General features: G+C 33.8%; 1 protein-coding gene across 1 annotated transcript in view; it reads right to left on the bottom strand.

Moving 5' to 3' along the window:
• CNTN5 (contactin 5) overlaps positions 1–24,199 on the bottom strand; it is a 433,859-nt gene that overhangs the window by 49,866 nt on the left and 359,794 nt on the right. Inside the window, exons 13-15 of the mRNA XM_039221110.1 lie at positions 17,924–18,073; positions 5,279–5,349; positions 2,979–3,213 (exon numbers count right to left, since the gene is read on the bottom strand). Of these exons, the coding sequence (XP_039077041.1) occupies positions 2,979–3,213; positions 5,279–5,349; positions 17,924–18,073 (456 nt within the window). The remainder of the gene's footprint in view (positions 1–2,978; positions 3,214–5,278; positions 5,350–17,923; positions 18,074–24,199) is intronic.

The raw sequence follows: 24,199 nt of genomic DNA, 5'->3' as shown, positions 1-24,199 counted from the left end.
ATGCTGGTGACCACATTTGACATAGTACCTGGCACATGTTTTCTTCCTGACTTGCTGTCAACTGTGAAAAGGTGGCTTCTCCATGGTACTCCAGGAATGTAGCTAGGAATCTTGACATGAGGAGGAAGAACTGTGCTGGTGAACAGATATACAATGCCAGTCCCACTCCTTGTTCTTTACTTTATCTAAGAATTTGGAGGACTTTTGAGGCAATTAGGAAGTGAACTAGGCTAATGGAAGTATAAAGACAGAATTTGTCTTTTGGAGAATTACAGTCTCAATCACATCAGTTGATCTTTGGGCAAGAATATGATGAGAAAGACACACTTTGAATCTGTATGAACATCTGAAGACGTAGAGAAGAGGAACCTGCACCGGCATGAGTACAATATATTATTTTATCAGTTCATTACAGTCCTTGCCTCTTAAAAATGGTTTAATATTTAAAACGTTCACTTCTTTTAAAGTAAAGCAATTTCCTTATTCTAGGAAAATTATAATTCAGAGTTTTTAAAAATACAGAACAAATTGACAAACTTTCAGATTCAGATTTGTTACAGCTTCTAGAGATGTTTAGGACTTTCATTTTAAAAATGGAGGAGTATAAGGCTCAGAGAGGTGGATAAACTGCAAGATTTTATAGTGTGAGCAGATTGAAACTCCGTGTCTCCAATTCCAAGCAAATGCTCTTCCTTTCCATCGTCCTGCCTTTCCTAGTTAACACAATTTAGTGACGCTAACACTTTACTCATACTTACATATAAAGTTCCACATTAGTAAATTTAATTAGTGAGTAAATGCCAAATATATGTTTTAATTTTGTTACAGAAAAAAGGCAGACTATCTAGATTTGATTTTCCTGGTATCATTCATATTTCCGTCTACCAAAGTAAATGAAGTGTTACTACGAAATCTACTATAGCAACAGCCTCTATGTCTTTGAAAGAAGATACACATAGTTCCTATCTAGCTTGAAAGGCAATCTCCAAAGGCAAGCTATTTCAAGTTTAAGGAAACACAGTATAAACAACCCATGGAGGTTACTATAATTTAATTTCAAAGCAAAGGTTGATAAGGAATGTACAAATCTTGATTTCTTAGTCAGCACTGGTATTACGATGCAAAGCATGTTCATAAACTTCTCCAATTTATCTCATGTGGCCTGTGGGGTTATGTGCTTGATAACTAGGTAGAAGAAATTTTAAAGCAATAAGAAGATGCATTTCTTGAATGAAACATATGCTTCAAAATAGATTTTTACAGTAACAGATAATGCAAAATATTATTATATGTAATATAATAAAATAGTAAAACATTATTATTATATACATTCATGATGAAACAGTATAAGGTAGTGGTTACAAGCATGAACTTTGAAGTCATACAGATATGGGTTCAAATCCCAGCTCTGCCACTTACTGTAGTTACTTACAACACTCTCACTTACTGAAGTGAATTGGAGAGTGTGACTTTGCCTCTCTGAGCCTCAGCTTCCTGAAAAGTAGATTGAAACTTGAGATTCCTACCTCATATTTGATTGTAAGAGTTAAATTAAATAATATAAGTGATATGGAACATCAGAAACTGGAACACATCAGAAACTTGAGATGCTAAGTCATGGGTATCTCATTGGAATATCTATGATTCCTTGTTATTACTTGATTCTTCACTTTCCTAGTTATTTTTATACTAGGATAAGCTTTTTGCTTCTGCTTCAGAATTTGACTCTATATTAAAAAAACCTCATGGCAACTTGTATTGAAAACTGCATGTTATATAAATCAGACACTATCCTTGTGCTTCAATATTCAAAAGATCATATTTATCACCCCATCTCCTGTCTTGTAGCTCCCAGTAACAAAAATATAATTCTCTTGAACTATTTAAAAAAGTCACACAAGTTGGTACAATGAAACTAAAATGTCAGTTAATATTGATACTGACGAAAGAAGTGTTAGGTTTGGTGGAACATTTTCTCAATCATTTGTCACATTTAGGGTAAGTGAGCCATTGTGTTTGCTAGCAAGGCAATTTGAAATTCGGCACTTGAATAGAAGAAAAAACTGAGAAAACTCACCAACGGGGTTAAATTTATGATGCTTTCTTTTTCAGAAAAGTGTATTTTTGTATTAAAATTTAAAAGAGCCCAGGATTTCGATGTAGGAAGCTGAGTTCACACCTGACTTATTGACTGTAAGCATAAGTAAGTCACAGTTTTACAGTTTACTCATTTGTAAAATGGATATCCTGCTTAGTAAGTCCTGCCTACCTTGTAGTTTTATCTTGAGAATTAAATGTGGTTATGTATATGAAAATAGCATGTTAGATAAACATTAAGGATTTAATGATTACATAGACTTGGGTTTAATTCTCAATTATAAAGTGTGTAATCTCTAGCAAGTGCCTTAACTTTTAACATCAATTTCTTTCTCTACAATGGGGATTATAATATCTATTAGACAAGACTGTCATGAGGATTTCATCATGTCATGTGAAGAATTTCCAGCAGAAGTCCCTGTCTGCTACTTCATTATCAGTATGATATTTTGTTTAGGATTTTAGTAATAAATATTTAATGGTCACACAAATGAAGTATTTATTTAAATTTATTTCACATACATTTAAATTTAGTGGATTTAAATACAAAATTATCTAAATGAAAAAAAAAAAACCAAGGGTGATTGGTTAAATGTCCATCCAGAGGACAGAATACACTTTAGGCATTATGAATATTACTTCTATCATGGAATGATATTTCCTATATATTGTTAGGGAATGAAGGATATAAAGCAACACATACAGACTTTTTAAATAAAAGTTATTTGGAAAAATATATCTAAAAAGTGCAATGAAACTGGGTAAGTTTTATTTTCTCTTTTTGTGTAACTGTATTTTCTAATTATATACAATAATGTTTCATCCATTTAACATGCATTAACAAAATGTTGAATGTAAATAATAGAGATAAAGAAACTGACCTCCTTCAGCTGAACAGATAACCACAATCTGACTGAAAGGTCCATCTCCTTTATTGTTGTAAACGCCAACCTTCACTTCAAAGGGAGTAAGAGGAGGAACGCTTTCATCTCGATAAATGAATTTTGAAGCTTCAGAGGATGTCACCATTTTTTCCTTCCAGCCACGTGTTCCATTGGGCCTGAAAGCTACAATATAGCCAAAGCCTTCCCCATTCTGAAACTCTTCTGATACTGGCTAAAGAAGAAAAATGCAATTAATTATCAGCAAAATAATTGATTCAAAAGGCCACTTCTACCAAACTGTAATTTTTTTAAAATTATGGATAACTAGAGAAAGGAGACTTTTCAAATCACTAATGCTCCACTGGAAGCTGATATAGCACAATCACTTGGCAGTCTTTGGAAACTTAAAAGGGGTTAAAAGCAAAAGATAAAAACTTAAATAATATCAGTTGGTATTTAAGAGGAGTATCAAGCATACTGAAAGCTACTGAAGTGAAACAAATTTAATCCAGTTTGTCATGTATACGAAATGAATATTCCATTCTAGAACATAACATGTTGGGAAAAACTGTCATACGGTCTGGTGGTCAGAAAAATCTGGTTGCTGGTAATGCTCTGCAGAGCCCTTTGCACAGAAAAGATAGGAGATGTTAATGTAAGAAGTTTTTTATAGTATTTTCTTTTTCATTTCTTTTTGTGCTTATTAATGTGAAACATTAGAAAATAGTATGTGTTCAATTAACTCTTACTATATGCTTACATTTAAAATGTGTAAATTGGACATAAACTGTACACTATAGAAAGGAGTAACTGTGATTGACTAGTTACTCAAAGGAGCAGTTACTACACTGCCTAGCATAATGCTTGATACATAGTAGATACCCAATAAATATTTGTCAAAACATTTTTTCTTTTGAGTATTGATTTGAGGAAAACTGTAGAGAGTAAAGGGAAAGAGACAAAACTAATTATATCAAAACACAATGTTTATATCTCCCCAAAATTCATTTGATGAAATCCTAATCCCCAGTGTGATGATATTAAGAGGTGGGGCTTTTGGTAGGTTATCAAGTTATGAGGGCAGAGACTGTATGTGTGGGAGTAGGGCTCTTACAAAGGAAACCCCAGAGAGTTCTTTGGCTCCTCTGCTATGTGAATGTAAAGTGAAAAAATGGCCACCTATTAACTAGACAGCAGGCTCTCACTAGACGGGAATCTGCTGGTGACTTGATCCTAAATTTCCAGGCTCCAGAACTGTGAGAAATAAATTTCTGGCATTTATACGTCACCGCCAATCTTTGGTATGCTTTTTTTAGCAGCTGGGTCTAAAACACAAAGCTGATAAGGATGGAATTTCTATTTAGAGAGATTTGATCTCAGTGAAGTTCAGATATTGGGAAGTTAATTCCTGTGGAGAAATCATAAATAAGAAATACATTTTTATTAACCAAGAGGGGAATGGACAGGCTAACAGGATAGAGGATATGCTCATGGAAGATTACTTCACGGGAAATGTTTTTTTCTGTACATTTTATCATCACTTTTAGAGACTATCAGGGATTTGTTCACTTTAATCTAGTATACATTTCCATTTACTTTACATTTTCATATTCTAAAGCACAGTTCTGTGAGCTACATAGTCATGTTTGATAATTAGGTAATTTAGCAACAATAAAAGAATAGTAGCTTCATGGGAAATAAGTGCATCTCTCACATCCCCTCTCCCCTGCTTCCTTTATAGAAGAAAATCCAGAAATCATATGGCGAGGGACACAAGAGAACATAAACTCTTAATTCTACTGCTTATCAGGAAAAGTATTGTGCTTCAGTTTCATAATTTTTAAAAATGAGAAAAAATATTATCCTTACTAATAGGATTATTATTCTTACTAGCCCAGGCACTGTTCCACATATTGAGTGGCAGTCATTTCCTTCTTCCTCAATGGTTTTAGTAAGGGTGCTATTTGTGAAATAATTAAATGTCAAACTAAGCCAAACAAACATCCGGAGTAGTTTATGAGAGGATGTGTTTTAATTACCCCAACTTTATTCTGAGATAGCCTATATGACAGTAAGACAAACTTTAGTCTTGGAGAAAAGTCAACTGGGGCTGGGCATGAAATGGGACAGGTTCACATTGGCAATATTCATCTGAGTAATATATAATCAAAGTGTTACTTAACCTCATTTAAACTGAAATTGTTCAGTTTCTCTCTACCAAGTACAGAACTTATATATATATAGCCTTGTTTTCTAAGGATCACCAAGTTCTGATATCCGATTACAGACTTTCTTACCTCCCATGCTATGACTAACTCATGCCTTCTTCCACTTCTTCCACTTACATTGGTGGGTGCTGTCTTTGGAACTGTGGATTAAAAATAGACCAGAGTGAGGACAATAAATAGATATTTAATTTGAGAGCCCTTGTAAGAATATATTTTGACCCTACTCAGGTTCTGTAAAATCCCAGAACAAACAGTTAAAATTTGAAGTTAGAATGGCTGTATTCAATATTAATTAAAACAAAATGTTTGTGACAGATACCCTGCCTTCAAATCTTTGTGGGAGAGTTTGATATATATTTTTCATGGCCACACATTGCATTACCAAACTAGTCCTGTGGTAGTAAGATTGAAACCATAATTAACACAATAGTCAAGGATATCTACTAATGGTTAAATTTCATTCTACAATTTCTCTCCTTTCTAATGATATCATTCTTCTGTGGTCTTAAGGTGAAAAGAGCTCCTAGAAAATACATGGGTTGACTTATTACTGCCATACCAGAACCCCCAGAGAGCTCCAACTTAAGGAAATTTGGCAACAGTTCCATTGAGTGAGAATCTATTTAAATAAATAAACATGAAAAAACTATCAAGAGCGAATCTCTCTGCAAATTACAAAATATATAAGCACCCGATGAAACTTTTTCAAATGAATAACTATTAAAAGAATAAATGTCTCAAAGGAATAAATTTCTCCTTCACTGCACCAAACCATGAAATCTGCAGTTGAAAGGGAACATTTTCAAATGAAGAACTGTTAAATGAAGAAAACTATTAAAAGAAATCATTTTCTAGGCTATAAGTCTGCATGAGCAATTTTACACTTCAGCGTTGTCTTTATATCCTTGCATATAGTTTTTAAATGATATCGATAAACTCACAAACAATAAATTCACTCCCATATATTACCTACTTAGATAAAAGGCTATTAATTACTAGTAGATATTCATACAGCATTTTATGTACCAGAAAAACTGATGCAGAATTTATATTCCACTAGAAAGGGGAAAAAAAGAGGTGGGAGAGAAAAGACTGTGAATATATAGTGGGCTCCACTGAAATAAAGGCTTTTATTCACCAGGGTCTAAATTTCAGAGTCTTTGGGCACTTTTCTCCATGAACATGAGTTCTCATCTTGCTCATGCACTTGTGGAAGGATATATACAGCAGCAGTTACCAATCTTTCTTTCACAGTAATGTATATATTAAAATTATTCATATGTGGAGTTCACTCTCATGAATTCCCTCAGAATTAAATGAAATTGTATACCACTTTGTCTCTCATTCAAGAAATCACAAAAAAAATTGAATTAGAAAAAATTATGGTGTTAGAGCAATAACTGTGATACATATTAATTTATATAAAGAGAAAGCAAATCATTTATTAACTTGAATTTTTATTAGTAGCCATAGTTATTGCTAAATATAGCAACCTATGATATATCTGTTTTGACATCATGCCCCCAAGCCACTGTTATATAGTTCTAGTTCTTAATTTATCTTCTGGTCCATGGTATAGGGTAAGGCACACAGGAGTGAAGCTAGGTTAACTGTATGCATTAAAAAAAAAAAAAAAACAGGGATCTAAGTTTCCAGATATCCCTTCAGTGGCTAATCTCAGAGTTCTGAATGTTGTGATCATCAGTGCAAGGTCAAACAAATAGGTAAGCAAGTTATTTTGTTGATATAATGCACTACGGCTTCTCATAGTGCCATTTGTTTGTAAAAAAAAAAAAATGAGTACACACTCATCTACTTCATATTCATCTTTGACAATGAAAACCTAAATAATATTATGAGTACTATCTACCAGAGCCACTTACTTTGTCTATTACATTGGAATCATGAAGGTTATGTCCTAAACTTAGGAATTTGGATCCTCTTCCTTGAGGATACTTTCACTATAATCATGGATTTTGTTATAGAATAGGCACTGAATATTCTTTTCCATTTCATTCAGCTATCAAACATCAACCCAAAAGAGGATGTTTGTAGTCCTTAGCTTATAGCTGGAGAGTAAGCTGTAGGCTCTCTAATGAACATCTCTTGAGAATCATTTAAAATATATGAGTAATAAAATACAAGGGACTATTTGTAATCAATCCTTTCTTCTGAAGCTTTGGTAATGTTGTTCCACGGTCCATTAATGCTTTTATTTTTCAGAAAACATTTAGATTTTTAAAAAATTTTAACTTTTTAAGTAAAAAAAAAGAAACTAATAAAAATTTGGTGAAATTTCTACTTTGAGGAAATGAGAAGGCAATATAACACTTTCTATGACGTGATTTGTTTTTCTGTGAGTAATTTCATCATCAAATTATCCATAAATGACCCATACTGGAAAATTTCCTTTATTATTTGAAATAAATCTTTGAAATTTTCCTATTACTGCTGAATTCTTTTCAAGAGAAGATAGCCCATATCAATTTAATATGAAGAATAAGATCCTACTTTTCTCATCCTACCTCCAATTTTAATATATAATAAATGACACAAAGAAGGTATTATAATTCACTGTTTTAATAGTATGTGCCTGGGTGGCTCAGTCAGTTGAGTGTCTGACCTTGGTTCTCATCATGATCTTGTGGTTTGTGAGTTCAAGCCCCATATTGGACTCTGTGCTGACAGCTCAGAGCCTGGAGCCTGCTTTGGATTCTGTGTCTCCCTCTCTTTCTGCCCCTCCCCTGCTCATGCTCTGTCTCTCAAAAATAAACATTAAATTTTTTAATAGTATATGTCTATAAACATCCATTGTTCTTAAATTAAAAAAAGATCACTAGACATAGTAGGAACTACTAACAGAAAAGTTAAGTCTTCAAAGACATAGGAACAACCTAAGTGTCCATTTATAGATGAATGGATAAAGAAAATATACATGCTGGAATATTATTTAGCCAACAATAAAGTCATTATGCTAAGTGAAATAAGCCAGACAGAGAAAAAACAAATACTATATGATCTCACTTATGTGTGGAATCTAAAAAAAAAATGGAACTGTTAGAAACAGAATAGATTTTGATGGTTGCCAAAAGTGGAGAATGGTGGGTGGGGAAAATGGGTGAAAGTGGTCAAGAGGTACAAATTTCCAGTTATAAAATAAAAAGTTCTGGGCATGTAACGTATGGCATGGTGACTCTAATTAACAATATTTTATATTTGAAAGTTGCTGAAAGATCTTAATTATTACCACAAAGAAAAAAATTGTAACTATGTGAGTTGATGGATGTTAAATAAACTTACTCATTATCTTGTAACTTTAAACTAATAGAGTGTTATATGCTAATTATATCTCAATAAATCTGAAAAGCAAATACACAAGAAAGAAATATTAAGGCTTTAATAGCTAGGCATAATGCATTGTTTTTGTTGTCAAGATCACAGTGTTTTCATTGGATACTCTAATTCTAATTGGCTTAAATTCCTAATTGCATACAGATGATCAGTGGAACCTATGCTCATTCATTTCCTTTTCAAGTTGGTAAGACACAGTTATCCCTTCACTCAACTCTTTGGAGTCCACTGATTTTAATTATATCCTTTTATTTATAAAAAAAAATAATCATGGTAATATAGAGATTTGACTTAACCTTCCAAGCCTTTGTGGTATCAAATTCCATAATTCTTGTTAGTATAAAATTAGGGGCGTCTGGGTGGTTCAGTCAGTTAAGCGTCCAACTTTGGTTCAGGTCATGATCTCGTGATCCATGGGTTCAAGCCCCACATCAGGCTCCGTGCTGACAGCTCAGAGCATGGAGCCTACTTCAGATTCTGTGTTTCCCTGTCTCCCTGCCTTTCTCCTTCTCATGCTCTGTCTCTCCCTCTGTCTCTCAAAAATAAATAAACTTTAAAAAATTAAAAGAAGTATAAAATTAATAGAATCAAACATTTAATAAACACTTTGAGGTGAGAGAAATAAGTATTTGTTGAAAAATCAAATATATTTTCAATATAATTAATAAAAGCCCAGTTTAGTATTAAGCAGCTAGATGCTTTTATCTCCTGTTTTGCTACTACTGATAAATGTGATGAGCAAGTTTACAGGTATGGTTAATGGGTTAAACTCTAGTTCTTCTGAGTTCCTATCTGAGCAATGCTGCTCCATAAATGGATTCTGTAATTAATACTTTTCTCACAAGCTGCAAATGCCTTGCGATTTAATGCCTTATTTGGTATGTTGAAATGTAGACTTTGTCTCTTTTCAACTTATACATTGGAAATATTGTTATAAACACTCAGAGTGACCAAAATATAGTACCTTAATTTAAGCATGAATGACTTCTAAGTGTAATAGTTTGAACAAAGTCAATTATGCTAATATCATGCTTTAATTCACATTAAACTAAACAAAAGAAGATAGGATAAAATCATTTACCAGTCTCCTTTTTTTTAAAGAAAACTTCCTAATATCTATTACAGTAGATGTTTACATAGCTTACTGAATAATACAGCTCTATTAGAGATTTGTGAGAGGGTGTGTAATTTAAGAGCTTAATGGTAATTCAGCGGCTGATTTGAAAAGAAAGGTACAGAAGAATAGAAAGAAGGAAGGGAAGTTGTCTATAATGTAATGGTGGGAGTCAAGAGGGAAATTAAAAAAAAAAAATCCCTACCTGAATTGAAGTACACAGCACACAAATATTTCAGTTAACTGATTATCATTCAAGTTTACTTTATAAAAAGAGTTAAGTTGAAAAAGTATCTAAAACAAAAAGTACTATTGGTGTTTCCTAAAGAGTTTAAATAATGCTTTTATCATTAGGATAGATAAGGTGATGTGCACAAATTGAAATATGTTTATCGTGGGAATGAGAAACATCTGTGCTTGGATCTCTGATTTACCATTCTAGTTGGTTAGCTGAAAATATTTCTTTTTTTTTTTTTAGTGTTTTATTTATTTCTGAGAGAGAGAGAGGCAGCGTGAGCAGGGAAGGGTCAGAGAGAGAGGGAGATACAGAATCTGAAACAGGCTCCAGGCTCTGAGCTGGCTGTCAGCATGGAGCCCCATGCGGGGCTTGAACCCAGAAATGTGAGATCATACCTGAGCAGGAGTCGGATGCTTAACTGACTGAGCCACCCAGGCGTCCCTGAAAATATTTCTTAACCTTTTTGTACTTTAGCTGCCTCACAAAAATAGTATAATACCTACTTATAAAGGTTATTTTCATAATTATATATTACAGTGCCTGGATCTATAATTTATAAATATCATGTAATGCTATTATCTAAGATTTCAAAAGGAGAAAATGGTGAAGGATTCCATGATAAATAGTAAAATTTCAGCATTGAGTCTGTACATATATAATCTCAAAAGAGATTATTCATTTGGAAATCTGGAAAATATTGTTTTGGTAGTACCATGGGAATTATGCTTTCAAATTTGTTTTAAGTTAGAAATGTAGGCAAGATACCATTTTTGATTTATAAAAGAGGTTGTTTTAAGAAATGTAAGATTTCTCTGATTTATGAACCTTCTCATAAATGGCAACAGTCAAAAGCACAGTAGGTTAATATATACAATACATAATGTTTACCTCAACTCATATTCTCTTAGCTTTATTTATATGACTCCCCAATGAAGTAGAAACAGAGGATGGGTAAAAGAATCTTTGAAAGAGATTTGTTGATGCATGTGGTAAAAGGAGGATATTGAAAATGCAAGAGGAAGAAGGGAACAGGAAGGGAAGATAACTTGAAATCACTATCCTTGATGGAGGGTTAGAATTACAGCTTTACTTCTTAAGTGGTGACCTTGTGCAAGTTTTTAAAACTTTCTATTTCTGTTTTCTCATCTGTAAAATGGGGATAAACACTCCTTGCTTTAGAAGGTTGATATGACAATGAAATGATATAATAAAGGACAAGACCTTAGCATAGAGCTTGAATGATTTGAATGATTTATGGCTGGTATATAATATTATGGGGACTAGGAAGATATGAAAAACCATACTTGAGTGTCTCACATTTACTCCTGTGTTGATAACCTTTCATCACCCTTTTGTCTTTCATGCTCAAGTCTTCTCCAGCTCTTCCATCATTTTGCTATTAATCAGAAAAACACATGCCCCAGGGCACCTGGACAACTCAGTAGGTTAAATGTCTGACACTTGATTTCAGTTCAGGTCATGATCTCATGTCATAGTCTGTGAGACTGAGCCCTGCATCAGGTTCTGTGCTGATGGCACAGAGCCTGCTTGGGATTTTTTCTCCTCTCTCTCTGTCCCTCACATCTCTGTCTCTCTCTCTCAAAATAAATGAATATTTTTAAAAAGCACATGCCTAAAAATTAGCTAGATTTATTTTATAAATGCTTTTGCTAAAATTACTATCTCTGCTTGCAAAGTGCCTCTGAAATGGAGATCTATTTCTTGAATATAGTTTGTAGAAAAACTTGCCTGGGCCAGTATTTAAAAATATTGCCTGCTTCATTTAATAGCATTTTATTTTAGATTTTCTTAATTATTTCAACTGAAGCTTAATTTTTTAATATAATATTTTCTTTAAACATATTCTAAAGGGGCATTTGGCTGGCTCAGTTGGTTGAGCATCCAACTTCAGCTCAGGTCATGATCTCGTAGTTCATGGGTTTGGGCCCCGTGTCAGGCTCTTTGCTGACACCCAGCTCAAAGGTTAGAGCCTGTTTCATATTCTGTGTCTCCCTCTCTCTCTGACCCTCCCTTGCTCATGCTGTCTCTCTCAGAAATAAATAAAACATTAAAAATATTAAAACATATACTAGAGAGACCTTTACAAACCCTACAATCTTTTGTCTTTTATTTGCATACCAGTGTCTGACAACAGTAGGTTTTCTAATTGTCCCCTATAAGTAATTCTGCACAAGTCCCTTTTGGTCTGGTCTTCAAAGCCCCATTAAATTTCATTTACAAGGCCAATACACATAACCCCAGAGAAAACTAATACAAAAATAATTTTATTGTGTCCCTTCCATAATTTGTGAACCCAGTGAAATTTCCTAAGTAATTGTCATGAACAAGAACTCTGAAGGTAGAAATAGGAACAAAGCAAGATCCTTTCAGGAGTAGGAAGGTAATGTACAGTGAAAGAAATTGTAATAGGAAGTTAAATGAGTCTTCTGGACTTAGGATGAGTCGAATGTAACTTCAATTGCTAAAGTGAGGTTGGCCAGACAAAAATCACAGAATTGCTAAGAATCAGAGAAACCAAATTTTATGATCCTTTTCCTACCCTCCTCTAGCTCATATATATAGGATTTTAGCACAAGGAAGGTTTTGGAAAAAAAATATTGTCAGCTTAATAGAAAAATGTGCCATGGCATCTCCTTCCACCCTTAGCTGTCAATAGAAGAGAAATGGGAGTGTCGTTTCCCTCTCAAGCTAAGTGAGATGAGGAGGAAAGCACTGCTGCAGAGTACAGATGCTTACATCTCACATCCTGGCTGAATGTTGTTGAGTTTTAGAATTTTGCAAAGTGGACACTATGAAAGTCAAGTTTAAAATAGGCTGGTTGGGATCACACTCATGTAAACTGACTGTTAGAGGATAGGATAGTCTCCAAAGAATCCAATACATCCTGTAAGAGAAAGAAGCAGTATGTGGACAAATGCCATTACTTACTGCATTTAACACCTATGTGAAAACTACCTAAGTAGTTTTCCTTCTTCTTCTTATCTGGCCTGTAAAGTGCCTGGATCAGCAGCTGGAAGGCGAGGGAAGAAGTGAAAAGAAAGAAAAGACAAAAGATTGGTCTTGGTTCAAGACTATGTTGGGAAAGAAGAAGAGAAAGCATGGGACTGGGTGTGAGATTAAAGTTCCTATTTAAATTAAAATGGAAATTTTTAATACCTGAAAGTGATACTTCCTTCACATCTAAAAGTGCCTTGGATGTATATAATTGAGGCTGAAGTCGGAGATCAGATGAGGGATAATTGAGAGAATAAAATTATTTTATGTTTAAATTCTGCAGAGTTCAGTCTGTTAGTAAACCAATTACCTAACTACACTATAATGCAGACAATGCTAAGACTAGGAAAGATTTTCATCTGATTGTCTACTTGACTCTCAGATTTATCTGGCTGAGCATTTACCTATTAAATGTAGAAAAATATTTTGCTTTGTGTGGCCAGAAATATATGTGTGTCCTTTTCCATTTCAGACACTAGTAAGAATGGCAGGTCAGAATAAAATGTGCTAAGCAACTGGAAAATGATATGAATCTGAAACAAATTTTTTAAGCAAATTATTTCATTTGACGCTTCATTTTTTCTGCTCCTTTTGTCTTGTCTATTATAAGAAACAAAGAAAATGGCCATATACTGGTACAATTTCACAATCCACAAACCAGAATGATACCTGGCTAGATAACAAATGCAGCATGGAAAGCTAGACAGGGATGGAGATGGAAATTTAGAGGAGAGGCATTGTGTGTACTGTGCACCACATTCTGAAAGGCTCCCTTGACTCCCAAGCCATCAGGTGGACTGAGTGACCAGACTTAATGGTACACAGTCTGGGGCAGAGACTTCTCAATAGCAGGTCATCTTGGAGGAACCAGATACAACCCAAGAAACTGGATGATTCCTATTATATCCATAGATACACATTTAACCTGAAAATATTTCCTAAAGATGAAAAAAGTGACTTATGCATAAATACTATTGTTAAAATTTCCATGGAATAAAGTAATAACTCATTTACTTTCATGACGATGATGATGATGATGACGATGACAATGATAAGTGGGTAATATTAAACATTTACCATATGCCAGACACTCTGTTAAGCTCTTTGCGTGCATTTTATTATTTAATAGAAATAGCCAATGGAGTAGGTAGTGATTCTGTCTCCATTTTATAAGTGGGAAAATTGAGTCTTGAGCAATTTTTATGTCTTACCTATTTCACTGCTAATAAATAGCAGAGAGCATTAATCCAGATCTGCCTAATTCTAAAACTCAAATTCTTAATTACAGGTTGAAGATAGAATCTTCTTTTCTCTCTTTCTTTCTCAATCTTTGTTATTTCATCATAAATTTGTTTTAAAAGTTTATTTTTGAGAGAGAGAGAGAAAGAGAGAGAGCAAGTGGGGAGGGACACAGAGATAGAGAGACAGAGAATCTGAAGTAGACTCCAGGCTCTGAGCTGTCAGAGTGGGGCTTAAGTTCAGGAACCTGAGCTGAAGTTAGATGCCTAATGGACTGGGCCACCCAGGTGCTCCTCTGTTACTTCATTATTTAAAATAAAGAACTGCAGATATTGAGAATTATACAAGGATCTTTGATAATAATAGACATTTTATACTACAGAGAAGACCAAACCTTTCTAAATATTAGATTACATAGTTAACTCTATCTTATGTTCTTTTCATTTATATTCAACAATTAATGTTATAAAGGAATAACTTATGGAAGTTTAATGTTCAACTAAATAGGAAAATTGCTGTAGTTGTAATCACTTTTACATATTTTTTCCATTTCTATTGTAGTGTATATTTTACATTCACTTCTTAAAATGTGATTTTTTTTCTCTTGTGTCCTCTTTTCAAATGATAGAGAAAGGATTTCCTTTACCCAACCCCAAATCATATTCTGGTTTGATGATAGTAACACATTTCTAAAATAAAACAGGGTTATATCTATCTGTCTAGATATCATTCTACTATCTACCTATCTATCAATTATCTATCTATCTATCATCTGTCTATCTATCTAACATGTATCTATCATCTATCTATATGTATCATCTAACAAAATCTTGTAAGAAAATTATACTATAAATAAATAAATACAAATGTACATTAAAGTAAAAACATGTATATTACTATTTTGATATTCTAATAATAAGTCAGATTGATCCAATTTATCTTATATTTATTTACTGTTAGGAGTATTTTGATGACTGCAAAATTTAAAATATATCCTAGAGGAAACTGCAAAGAGAAATTAACATTTTTGGTGTGTGGGAAAGAAACAATCCCAAGGTAAAACTGCTTTACTAAACCTGCCTTGGGATTTAGAATATTCAATTAAATAGGATACTTTTAAAGGAACATAAAACTTTCAACTCAATATCTTGAATGTGAGACTTTCTATCTTACAAGTAACACTGTTGATTTTCAGAGATTACTTGGTCCATTAGAACAGGATCATCTTTTAAAATACAGAACATATACTTAAAAGAGGCAGAGTATGTCACTTGAGAGGGCATCTCAGGATATTTGGGCCCCTTTTAATCTGTGCTGCCTAATAAAACAGGAACAAAACTCAACATTTGGTTCAGCACCATTAGTAGCTCTAGCCCTGTGTAGTACCAAAGCACAGGAAGCATAAAGTAGACAGTACAAGCCTTCCTCAACTAACTTCAAATGGGTGCATTTCATGCATTTTTCATGGTCTTTCTTTTCTCTTCCATGAGATTTTAATGGACTAAAATATGCCATGTATATAGAACTAATGCTAAAATGGAAAGCCTGGAGCTATAGGAGAGAGGTAGCTGTAGGAAGAGATGAGGGACAAGTCTTTCAGAATGTATCATCTGAATGCAATTTAGCTTGAAAAATAAAAGTGTTTTTGCTAAAGTGTTTTTTAATTGTACAAGGAGATTTATACTATAAAAAGTCTAAAAAGATTATTCATCTCAAACGGATTATTTATCTTCAAAATGAATATTTATAGAGAGCCTCTGAATTAGGCAGCAATCTTTGCCTTTGTTTAAACACAATTAACAATATGCAAAATAAGGCAGTTCTTTTTAGAAAATATGGGAGCGTAAGTACTAATATTGGCAGTCATTTCAATATCAGCTTAGTGAGTGCATAAAATGAGGAATGACTAACCTGTTATACTCTTAATTAGTGAACACCTGTACACAATGAAAGCATGGCTGATTTATGAATGCATGAAAATCTAACCAGGCAATTAATGTTCAATTTAAAATTCACATTATTGAAAAAGTAGCAGAAAAAAACAAGTTGTACTAGGCAAATCACAAAAGCAGAAAAGTTGGATTTTCTATGAACGAATCTTTTCCAACAAATTTAGTCTACTTTATCTTTTATTTTCTTGATTGCTTAATTTTTGTATGGAAATAATTTGAACATCTTTTGTATAGCTATTCCTATTCAGTACAATAAATTAACCATTTGGTTTTTTTTTTTCAAAGTATCAGACCTAGTGTGTTTTATAGGAAGAAATCAATAATAATTAAAAAATCAGTTTTTTATTATCATAAGCTTTGTTCAATTTGTAAGAATTTATAAATCACATTTTTGGTTCAATTATATAACTATAATACAAAATGGACTATTAATTCTTAGTGTTCTGTGTATATGTATCTCTCACCTAGGTACTGATTGGGTGGGGGGCATGTGAAGGAAAGAAAAGAAATATTTCTTTTAACATTTCAACAAAAACATACAGAGTACCAGTGTCAAAATACTGTCTTGGGTGCTAAAGATATAACACTAAAATTTTAGACAAAAATCCTCATCCTCAGTGCACTGACATTCTAATGATTATTGAGATTCATATATTATCACTGAATGTAAAAATATTAAAATTTGTTTTTCCTCTCCTTGTATTGGCAATCTACCCCTTATTCTCTGTTTTCAGATTGCTTTCATCAGCATTATTGACACCTGTATTTGCCTAGGCTAATGCCCTACTAGACACTTTAAAAAAGTTTTTAATGTTTATTTATTTTTGAGAGAGAGAGACAGAGTGCAAGTGAGGGAGGGGCAGAGAAAGAGGGAGACTCAGAATCTGAAGCAGGCTTCAGGCTCTGAGCTGTCAACACAGAGCCCAATGTGGGACTTAAACTCATGAACCATGAGATCATGACCTGAGCTGAAATTGGACACTTAACTGACTGAGCCACCCAGGTGCCCTTAGACACTTTTTAATATGTAATTTTATAAGGATATAAGAGGTAAATCTCAATAAAACTTTGTTTAAAGTAATAAAAACTTTATGAAATTTTTTTAATGTTTTTTTTCCAGACACTGGGCTAGATATTTAAAATTTGATTTTTTATATTTTTTAATATTTTAATTTTTTTTTAATTTATTTCTGAGAAAGTGTGCCTGTGCAAGTGGGAGAGGGGAGGAGAAAGAAGAAGAGAGAATCCCAAGCGGGCTCTGTGCTGTCAGGACAGAGCTCTATGTGGGGTTCGAACCCTATGAACCTTGAGATCATAACTTGAGCTCAGATGGAGAGTTGGATGCTTAACCAACTGAGCCACCCAGGTGCCTCTAAAATTTGTGTTTAAATACAGCTGTTAATTCCTCTACATGACTATTAGAATCATTTTAGAGATACTTCATTCCAAAAGACCAGAAGAGTGCTGTGTTTTCAAGGCAGGAAGCAGATGGATATTTATTCTACACATAGATATCAAGGGGGCAGTAGGTCAAGTTAAGGTGATGTTTGCCTATGCAGAGTATAATTTATGCCAGGTCAGGTGATGAAGGGCAATATAGAGTTCTAAGGAAGTACACTGAAATTAAACTTTACTGTTACCACTGGAAAAAAAATGGTGGGCCTATCTATTCTGAATTTTATGGATTTGCTATATTGAATGAGTATATGATTATATAAAGAAACTAACTGCTGCAATTTCATGGTAACTTGAAATTAGCATCTAGCAGCATGCTAAATTGAATTCTGATTCTCCAAAATTCTTACCTGCTTCATTTGTACGGATCATTCGAGATGAGGTGCTTGGATCTCCAGTCCCAATTGGGTTGGTAGCCACCACTCTAAATTCATATTCCACCCAAGGGTTAAGGTCCACTGCCATGGCTGACTCCATGTCACCTGTTATGATTTCTGGGACTATGGAGAGGAAAGAGATTTCATGGCATTAGGAGGACTCAGAAATAGTTACAAATGGCAATCAAGGATATCACAGGTATAACAGAATCAGCAGACTGATGCATAATACCTTATTATACATGGTCATGGTGTCACTTCTTGTCTCATTAGTAAAATAAAAATTAGTCTTCAGAAAGTTAGCACTTGTCCACTCAAAGATTGTTGTAGTTAATTAGAATTCTTTCATCTCATCTTTATACATAAATTACTATAACATAACTTGCCATTATCTACAGTAAAAGTCATTTTTTAACCTCTCAGCCTCAAATAAGAGGCTAACTAGTGCTATAATGTAAGCAAGTAGTTCCTAAATTTCTAGGGAAATTTCTTGAGCGGTTTGCCTCTCGCTGTTCTGCAAACATACTTAGCCACTTAGCAGTTCAAAGCTGCAAACCTCTCTAGTTTAAAAATTCAGGTTTGTGGGATCTAAGCAGAAGCTTTGCACTCTTTTTGGAATGACTTTCATCATTTTGATTTTATTAAACACAAAACTGTCAATACAATTATCATAGAGTAAAATACTTTTTACATAATATACATGCTGTATTTGGGATTGCTTTTCTTGTTCATTCATCTCCGCTGTCTAGGAAATACTTACGGAAGAACATTTGTCACAGGGGTGGAGATAGGGAAAGAGGGGAATTTCCCTTATGATGTGCAAAGATCCTCTGGATTTATGTCAACCCTGGACTTCTATGTAAGCATGTTAGGATAGGGGTGGCTCTTGATTTGATGACTTAATGCAATTTTACTATGACAAGATGGAATTTGGATTTTACATGAAAATCTATTTTGAAATGTGTTAAGAGAATGTTAACAAATAATCAGTTCTGTGAAAGATGAATGATCAGAGCATTGGAAGTGTGGGCTGCCTGACAAATCTCATAGCACTGAAAAGCAGAATTTTTTTAAAGCAGTAAAATGAAGACCTGGAGAAAAGTCTGTCCCTTTTTACTGCACTGGCAGCTGAACAATATCCTTGGATTCTAAGAGATAGGAGGAAAAAGTCCACTGCTCAGTCCATAGCTTGGTGAAATGCTGCCTGTCAAATATAAATATGCAAAGAAGATTTCCCTAGACACTTAGCCCTCCCTAGCTCCTAACCTACACTATATCATCAATACTTGCTTTGATCCATCAAAGACTTCCCTCACTGTTTCACTTACTTCTGTTTATGTCAGTCACCTCAAGCAACTCTAGACATGTAGGTTGTCCCTCATCCTTTTAATTCTAATCCCCATAGAATTCTGTACGTATCTTTTCTTCTTCCTATCTTTCCCTACTCTGTGAAATCTTTTTACTGTGACCCTTGGAATTTATAATCCTTATTAACAAAATCCCCTGTGTATCATTTTCTTTCCTGAACATCCTTCCAACTTTTACTTTAATAGAATCCTGAATCCCCAATAAGGAATCTTTATGCCTCTCAAAGGGTGGCCCTCTTAAGATACTCTAAAGAAGAGTAACCAATCTATCTTGGTTGTGTACATTCTCTCCCTGTCTCTAATGGATTTTTTTCATTAGCATATAAGCATGCAAGTATTTTCCCCACACAAACTCTACCAAAACAAAACAAAACTCAAAATTTCCTCTCCTTCTAGCCTTCATCCAGTTTCTACTTCTTGAGAGTTGTTTGTGCTATTATTCTCAGTCTTTAATAATTTTCCTTTTATTTTTCCTTGAACTCACTCCAAACATAAAGATGGGAAGAAGAGATCCTACCTTTAAGCTCTTACCTCCAGCATTCTCCCATAACTGCTCCTGTCAAGGTTACCGATGGTCTTTATTACTAAAACCCTATTGTCAGATCTCTGTTCCTCATCTTTCTTGACCTAACATTATTCTTTGACACATTCTCTTTTCTTTGAAATACTTTTTGAAAACTGTTTTCTCTCACCTGACTATCCCTTATTAGTCACCATTGCCGGTTTCTTTCCACCTTTCAGATGCACTGAGTTCTACTGACTCTTTAGTGATCTTATCTAGTCTCATGGTTTTAAATACCTTCTGTGTGCTATGATGCCAATATTTTCAGACATGAATTTCTTTCCTGGACTCCAAACTCATTTGTCCAATGACCTATTAGACATTTCTATTTGGATAGGGTTCTCAACCTTAAATTCCACCTATTTCTGAAGTATTCCTTATTCAGTGAATGATAATTGTATTCTTATGGGTGTTGTAGCCATGACCTTGGTGTCATCCTGAATTCCTTTCTTTCTCCCTTGTATAACTTTAGCCCATAAGTAAATTATAACATTGCTGACATCAAAATATGGGATCTTCACTTCTTTTTGCAACAAAGCTTCTTAAAAGAGTTGTCTATATTCTCTTTCATTCTTTTCTTCTTTTTCCTTTTTTTAAAAATGAATACAGTGACATATTGGGATAATGTGTACTGTATAATGATTCAAAATTTCTATGCATTACTCAGTGCTCATTTAGAGAAATGTACTGTTGATTCCCTTTATCTTTTTACCCTTTCCCCGTCTATTTATTCTCTGACAACCGCCAGTTTGTTCTCAGTATTTAAGAGTCTGGTTTTTGTTTGTATGTTTGTTTGTTTGTACTTTCTTTCTGTTTGCTTTGTTTCTTAAATTCCACATATAAGTGAAATCCTATAATATTTGTCTTTCTCTGACTGACTTGCTTCACTTAGCATTATATTCTGTAGGTCCATCTATATTGTTGCAAATAATAAGATCTCATTCTTTTTTATGGCTTTTTAATATTCCATTTTATACATATAGCATATCTTCTTTATCTGTTCTATCTATCAATGGACACTTGGGTCTCTTCCTATCTTGACAATTGTAAAAAATGCTGCAATAAATATAAGGGTGAGTATATCTTTTAAAATTAGTGTTTCCTTTTTCTTTGGGAAAGTACCCAGTAGTGGAATTACTCATTTATGGTATTTTATTTTTAATTTTTTAATGAAACTTCTTATCATTTTCCAAAGTGGCTGCACCAATTTACATTCCTGCCAACAGTGCCTGACGCTTCATTTTTCTCTACATTGCTGCCAACATTTATTACTTTTTATCCTCTTGATACTAGCCATTTTGACAGGTGTATATCTCACTGTGGTTTTAATGTGTATTTCCCTAATGATTAGTGATATTGAACATCTTTTTATGTGTCTTTTAGTCATCTGTATGTCTTCTTTGGAAAAAAGTTTATTCGGGACCTTTGCTCATTTGTAAATCAGATTATTTGAGGGTTTTTTTTTATGTTGCCTTTATATATCGTGGATATTTACCCATTATCAGATATATTATTTGCAAATATCTTCTCCCATTCAGTAGGTTGTCTTTTTGTTTTGTTAATGTTTAATTCACCATGTAAAAGGTTATTACTTTGGTGTAATCCTAATAGTTTACTTTTGCTATTATTTCCCTTGCCACATAGGAGAACTATCTAGAAAAATGTTGCTGTGGCTGATATCAAAGGAATTATTGCCGATTCTTTCTTTTAAGAATTTTATGGTTTTGGGTCTACTCTTAGGTCTTTAAACTATTTTGAATTTAGTCTTGTGTATGATGTAAGAATGTGGCCCAGTTTTATTCTGTTGCATGTAGCTGTCCAGTTTTCCCAACACCATTTATTGAAGAGACTATCTTTTCCCCATTGTACATTCTTGTGTCCTTTGTTGCAGATTAATTGATTATATATGCATCGGTTTATTTCGGGGGTCCTTTTTCTGTTCTATTGATCTTTATGTCTATTTCTGTGCCAGTATCACACTGTTTTGATTATTACAGCTTTGTAGGATATCTTGAAATCTGAGAATGTGATATCTCCAGGTTTTTTTTTTCTTTTTTCTCAATATTGCTTTGTTTATTCAGCACCTTTTCTTGTTCCAAACAAATTTCAGTAGTCTGTGAAAAATACTATTGGCAGTTTTTTGATAAGGATTACCTGAAGTCTGTAGATTGCTTTGGATAGAAAGGACATGTTAACAATTTTGGCTGTTCCAATTTATAAACATGGATATCTTTTAATTTGTTTGGGTCATTTTTAATTTCTTTTATCCGTGTTATAGTTTTCAAAGTACTGGTCTTTAACATCCTTGGATAACTTTATACTAGGAATTTCATTATTTTTGGTACAATTATAAATGGAATTGTTGTTTTAAAATTTTTCTTTCTGCTACTTCATTACTATAATTTAGAAATCCCACATATTTCTGTATATTAATTTTGTGTCCTGTGACTTTACTGAATTAATCTATCAGTTCTCGTAGTTTTTTGTGGAGTCTTTAATGTCATGTCATCTGAAAATAGTGAGTTTTACTTCTTTCCTACCAATTTGGTGGCCTTTTATTAATTTTTCTTATCTGATTGCTGTGGCTAGGAATTCCAGTGCTATTTTAAATATAAGTGGTGAAAGTAGACATCCTTGTCTTTGATTCTGATCTTAAAGGAAAGGCTCTCAGTTTTCACCATTGAGCTATGGGATTTTCATACATGATGTTTATTGTGTTGAGGTATGTTCCTTCCAATCCTACTTGTTAAGTTTTTATCATGAATGGATGTAGTACTTTGTCAAATGCCTTTTTCTTGCATCTATTGAGATGATCATAGGATTTTTATTCTTTGTCTTCTTAATGTGGTGTATCACAGTGCTTGATTTGCAAATACTGAAACACTACATCCCACTTATTGCGGTGAATGACCTATTTTGAACTCATTTTTGTGAGACTTTATTATTTTACTAAAATTACTACTCTCAAGGTAACCAATGACTTCCATGCTGTTAAGATCAATGATTAATTCTCAATCTTCATCATACTTCATATGTCAATAGTATTTGACACACTTGATTACTTCCCTTTCCTTGATGAATTTTATTCTTTTGTCTTCCAGGATATCACATTGTCTTGGTTTTCCTTTTAACTAAATGATTAGTTTTTCCCTGTATCCTTTGTCTTTTTCCTTTTTTCCACAACTTCTTACTATTGAAATACTTCAGGGCTCAATTTTCCTACTCTTTACTTCTTTATTTTCAGTTCATATCCTTGGACATGACATGCAGTCTTATGGCTTTAAATAAAAGTTATATGCCAAAAAGCTTTCCAATTTTTATCTTTATTCTAAATCTCTCTTTTAAACTGCATCCTCATATATCTAATTTCCTATCTTTACAGGCTCTATATACACACATATAGGGGCCTTATAGCCACAGTGAATCTCTGTATTCAGTGGGAGTTAGGGCTTCAACAACATGCTTTGGAAGAGGCACAATTCAGTCCATATCAGGGAGGTTGCAATTTTAAATAAAATGGTCAGGATAAGTCTCATTGAGAAGGCACATTTGAGTGAAGTTTTAAAGGAAATGTGAATTTAGCTATGCTTATATCTAGGGGAGAAGCATGTCAGGTAAAAAGTACAACTAGTGTAAAGGTATTAGAAGCATTATATGGAAGAACATTAGAAGATTAGTGAGTTAGGAGCAAAGTGAGCTTTAGGAAAAATGGCAAAGATGAATGATGTATGATAGAAGATGATAGGACCAAGCAATACAGGAGTTGAGTTTTCATTCTGAAAAAAATGAAGAGATGCTGAAAGACTGATATTATAAGTCTTATATTTTAATACATTAGTTCAAACTATGTTAAAAATAGAAAGGAGGCACCTGGCAGGCTCAGTTAGTTAAGTTTCTGACTTAGGCTCAGGTAGTGATCTCATGGTATGTGGGTTTGAGCACTGTGTCGGCTCTGTGTTGACAGCTCAGAGCCTGGAGTCTGCTTCGGAATTTTGTGTCTCCCTCTCTCTTTGCCCCTGCCCCACTCACACTTTGTCTCTGTCTCTAAAAAACAAACATTGAAGGAAAAGAGGAAGATGGCTAAGAAGTAGGGAGCTCTGTATATTTCACTCACCCCCATCTCTCAAACGAAGGCCTGAAGCCATAAGACACTGAACCACACAGAGTTTGGGAGGAAAGAGACAGAGTCCACTGAGAGAAGACAATCACATAGGGCAGGACCTCAGGGAGAGGGCCACAGGATGCAGTGGAGGCTAAGACTTGCCTATACCAAACCATGCCCATCCCCACTAGAGAGCTGCTTTTTTTTTTTTTTTTTTT

This window comes from Hyaena hyaena, unplaced genomic scaffold (assembly GCF_003009895.1).
Source record: "Hyaena hyaena isolate Hyena2069 unplaced genomic scaffold, ASM300989v1 scaffold_945, whole genome shotgun sequence".
Classification (NCBI taxonomy): domain Eukaryota; kingdom Metazoa; phylum Chordata; class Mammalia; order Carnivora; family Hyaenidae; genus Hyaena; species Hyaena hyaena.
This window is presented reverse-complemented; position numbering and strand designations above follow the sequence as displayed.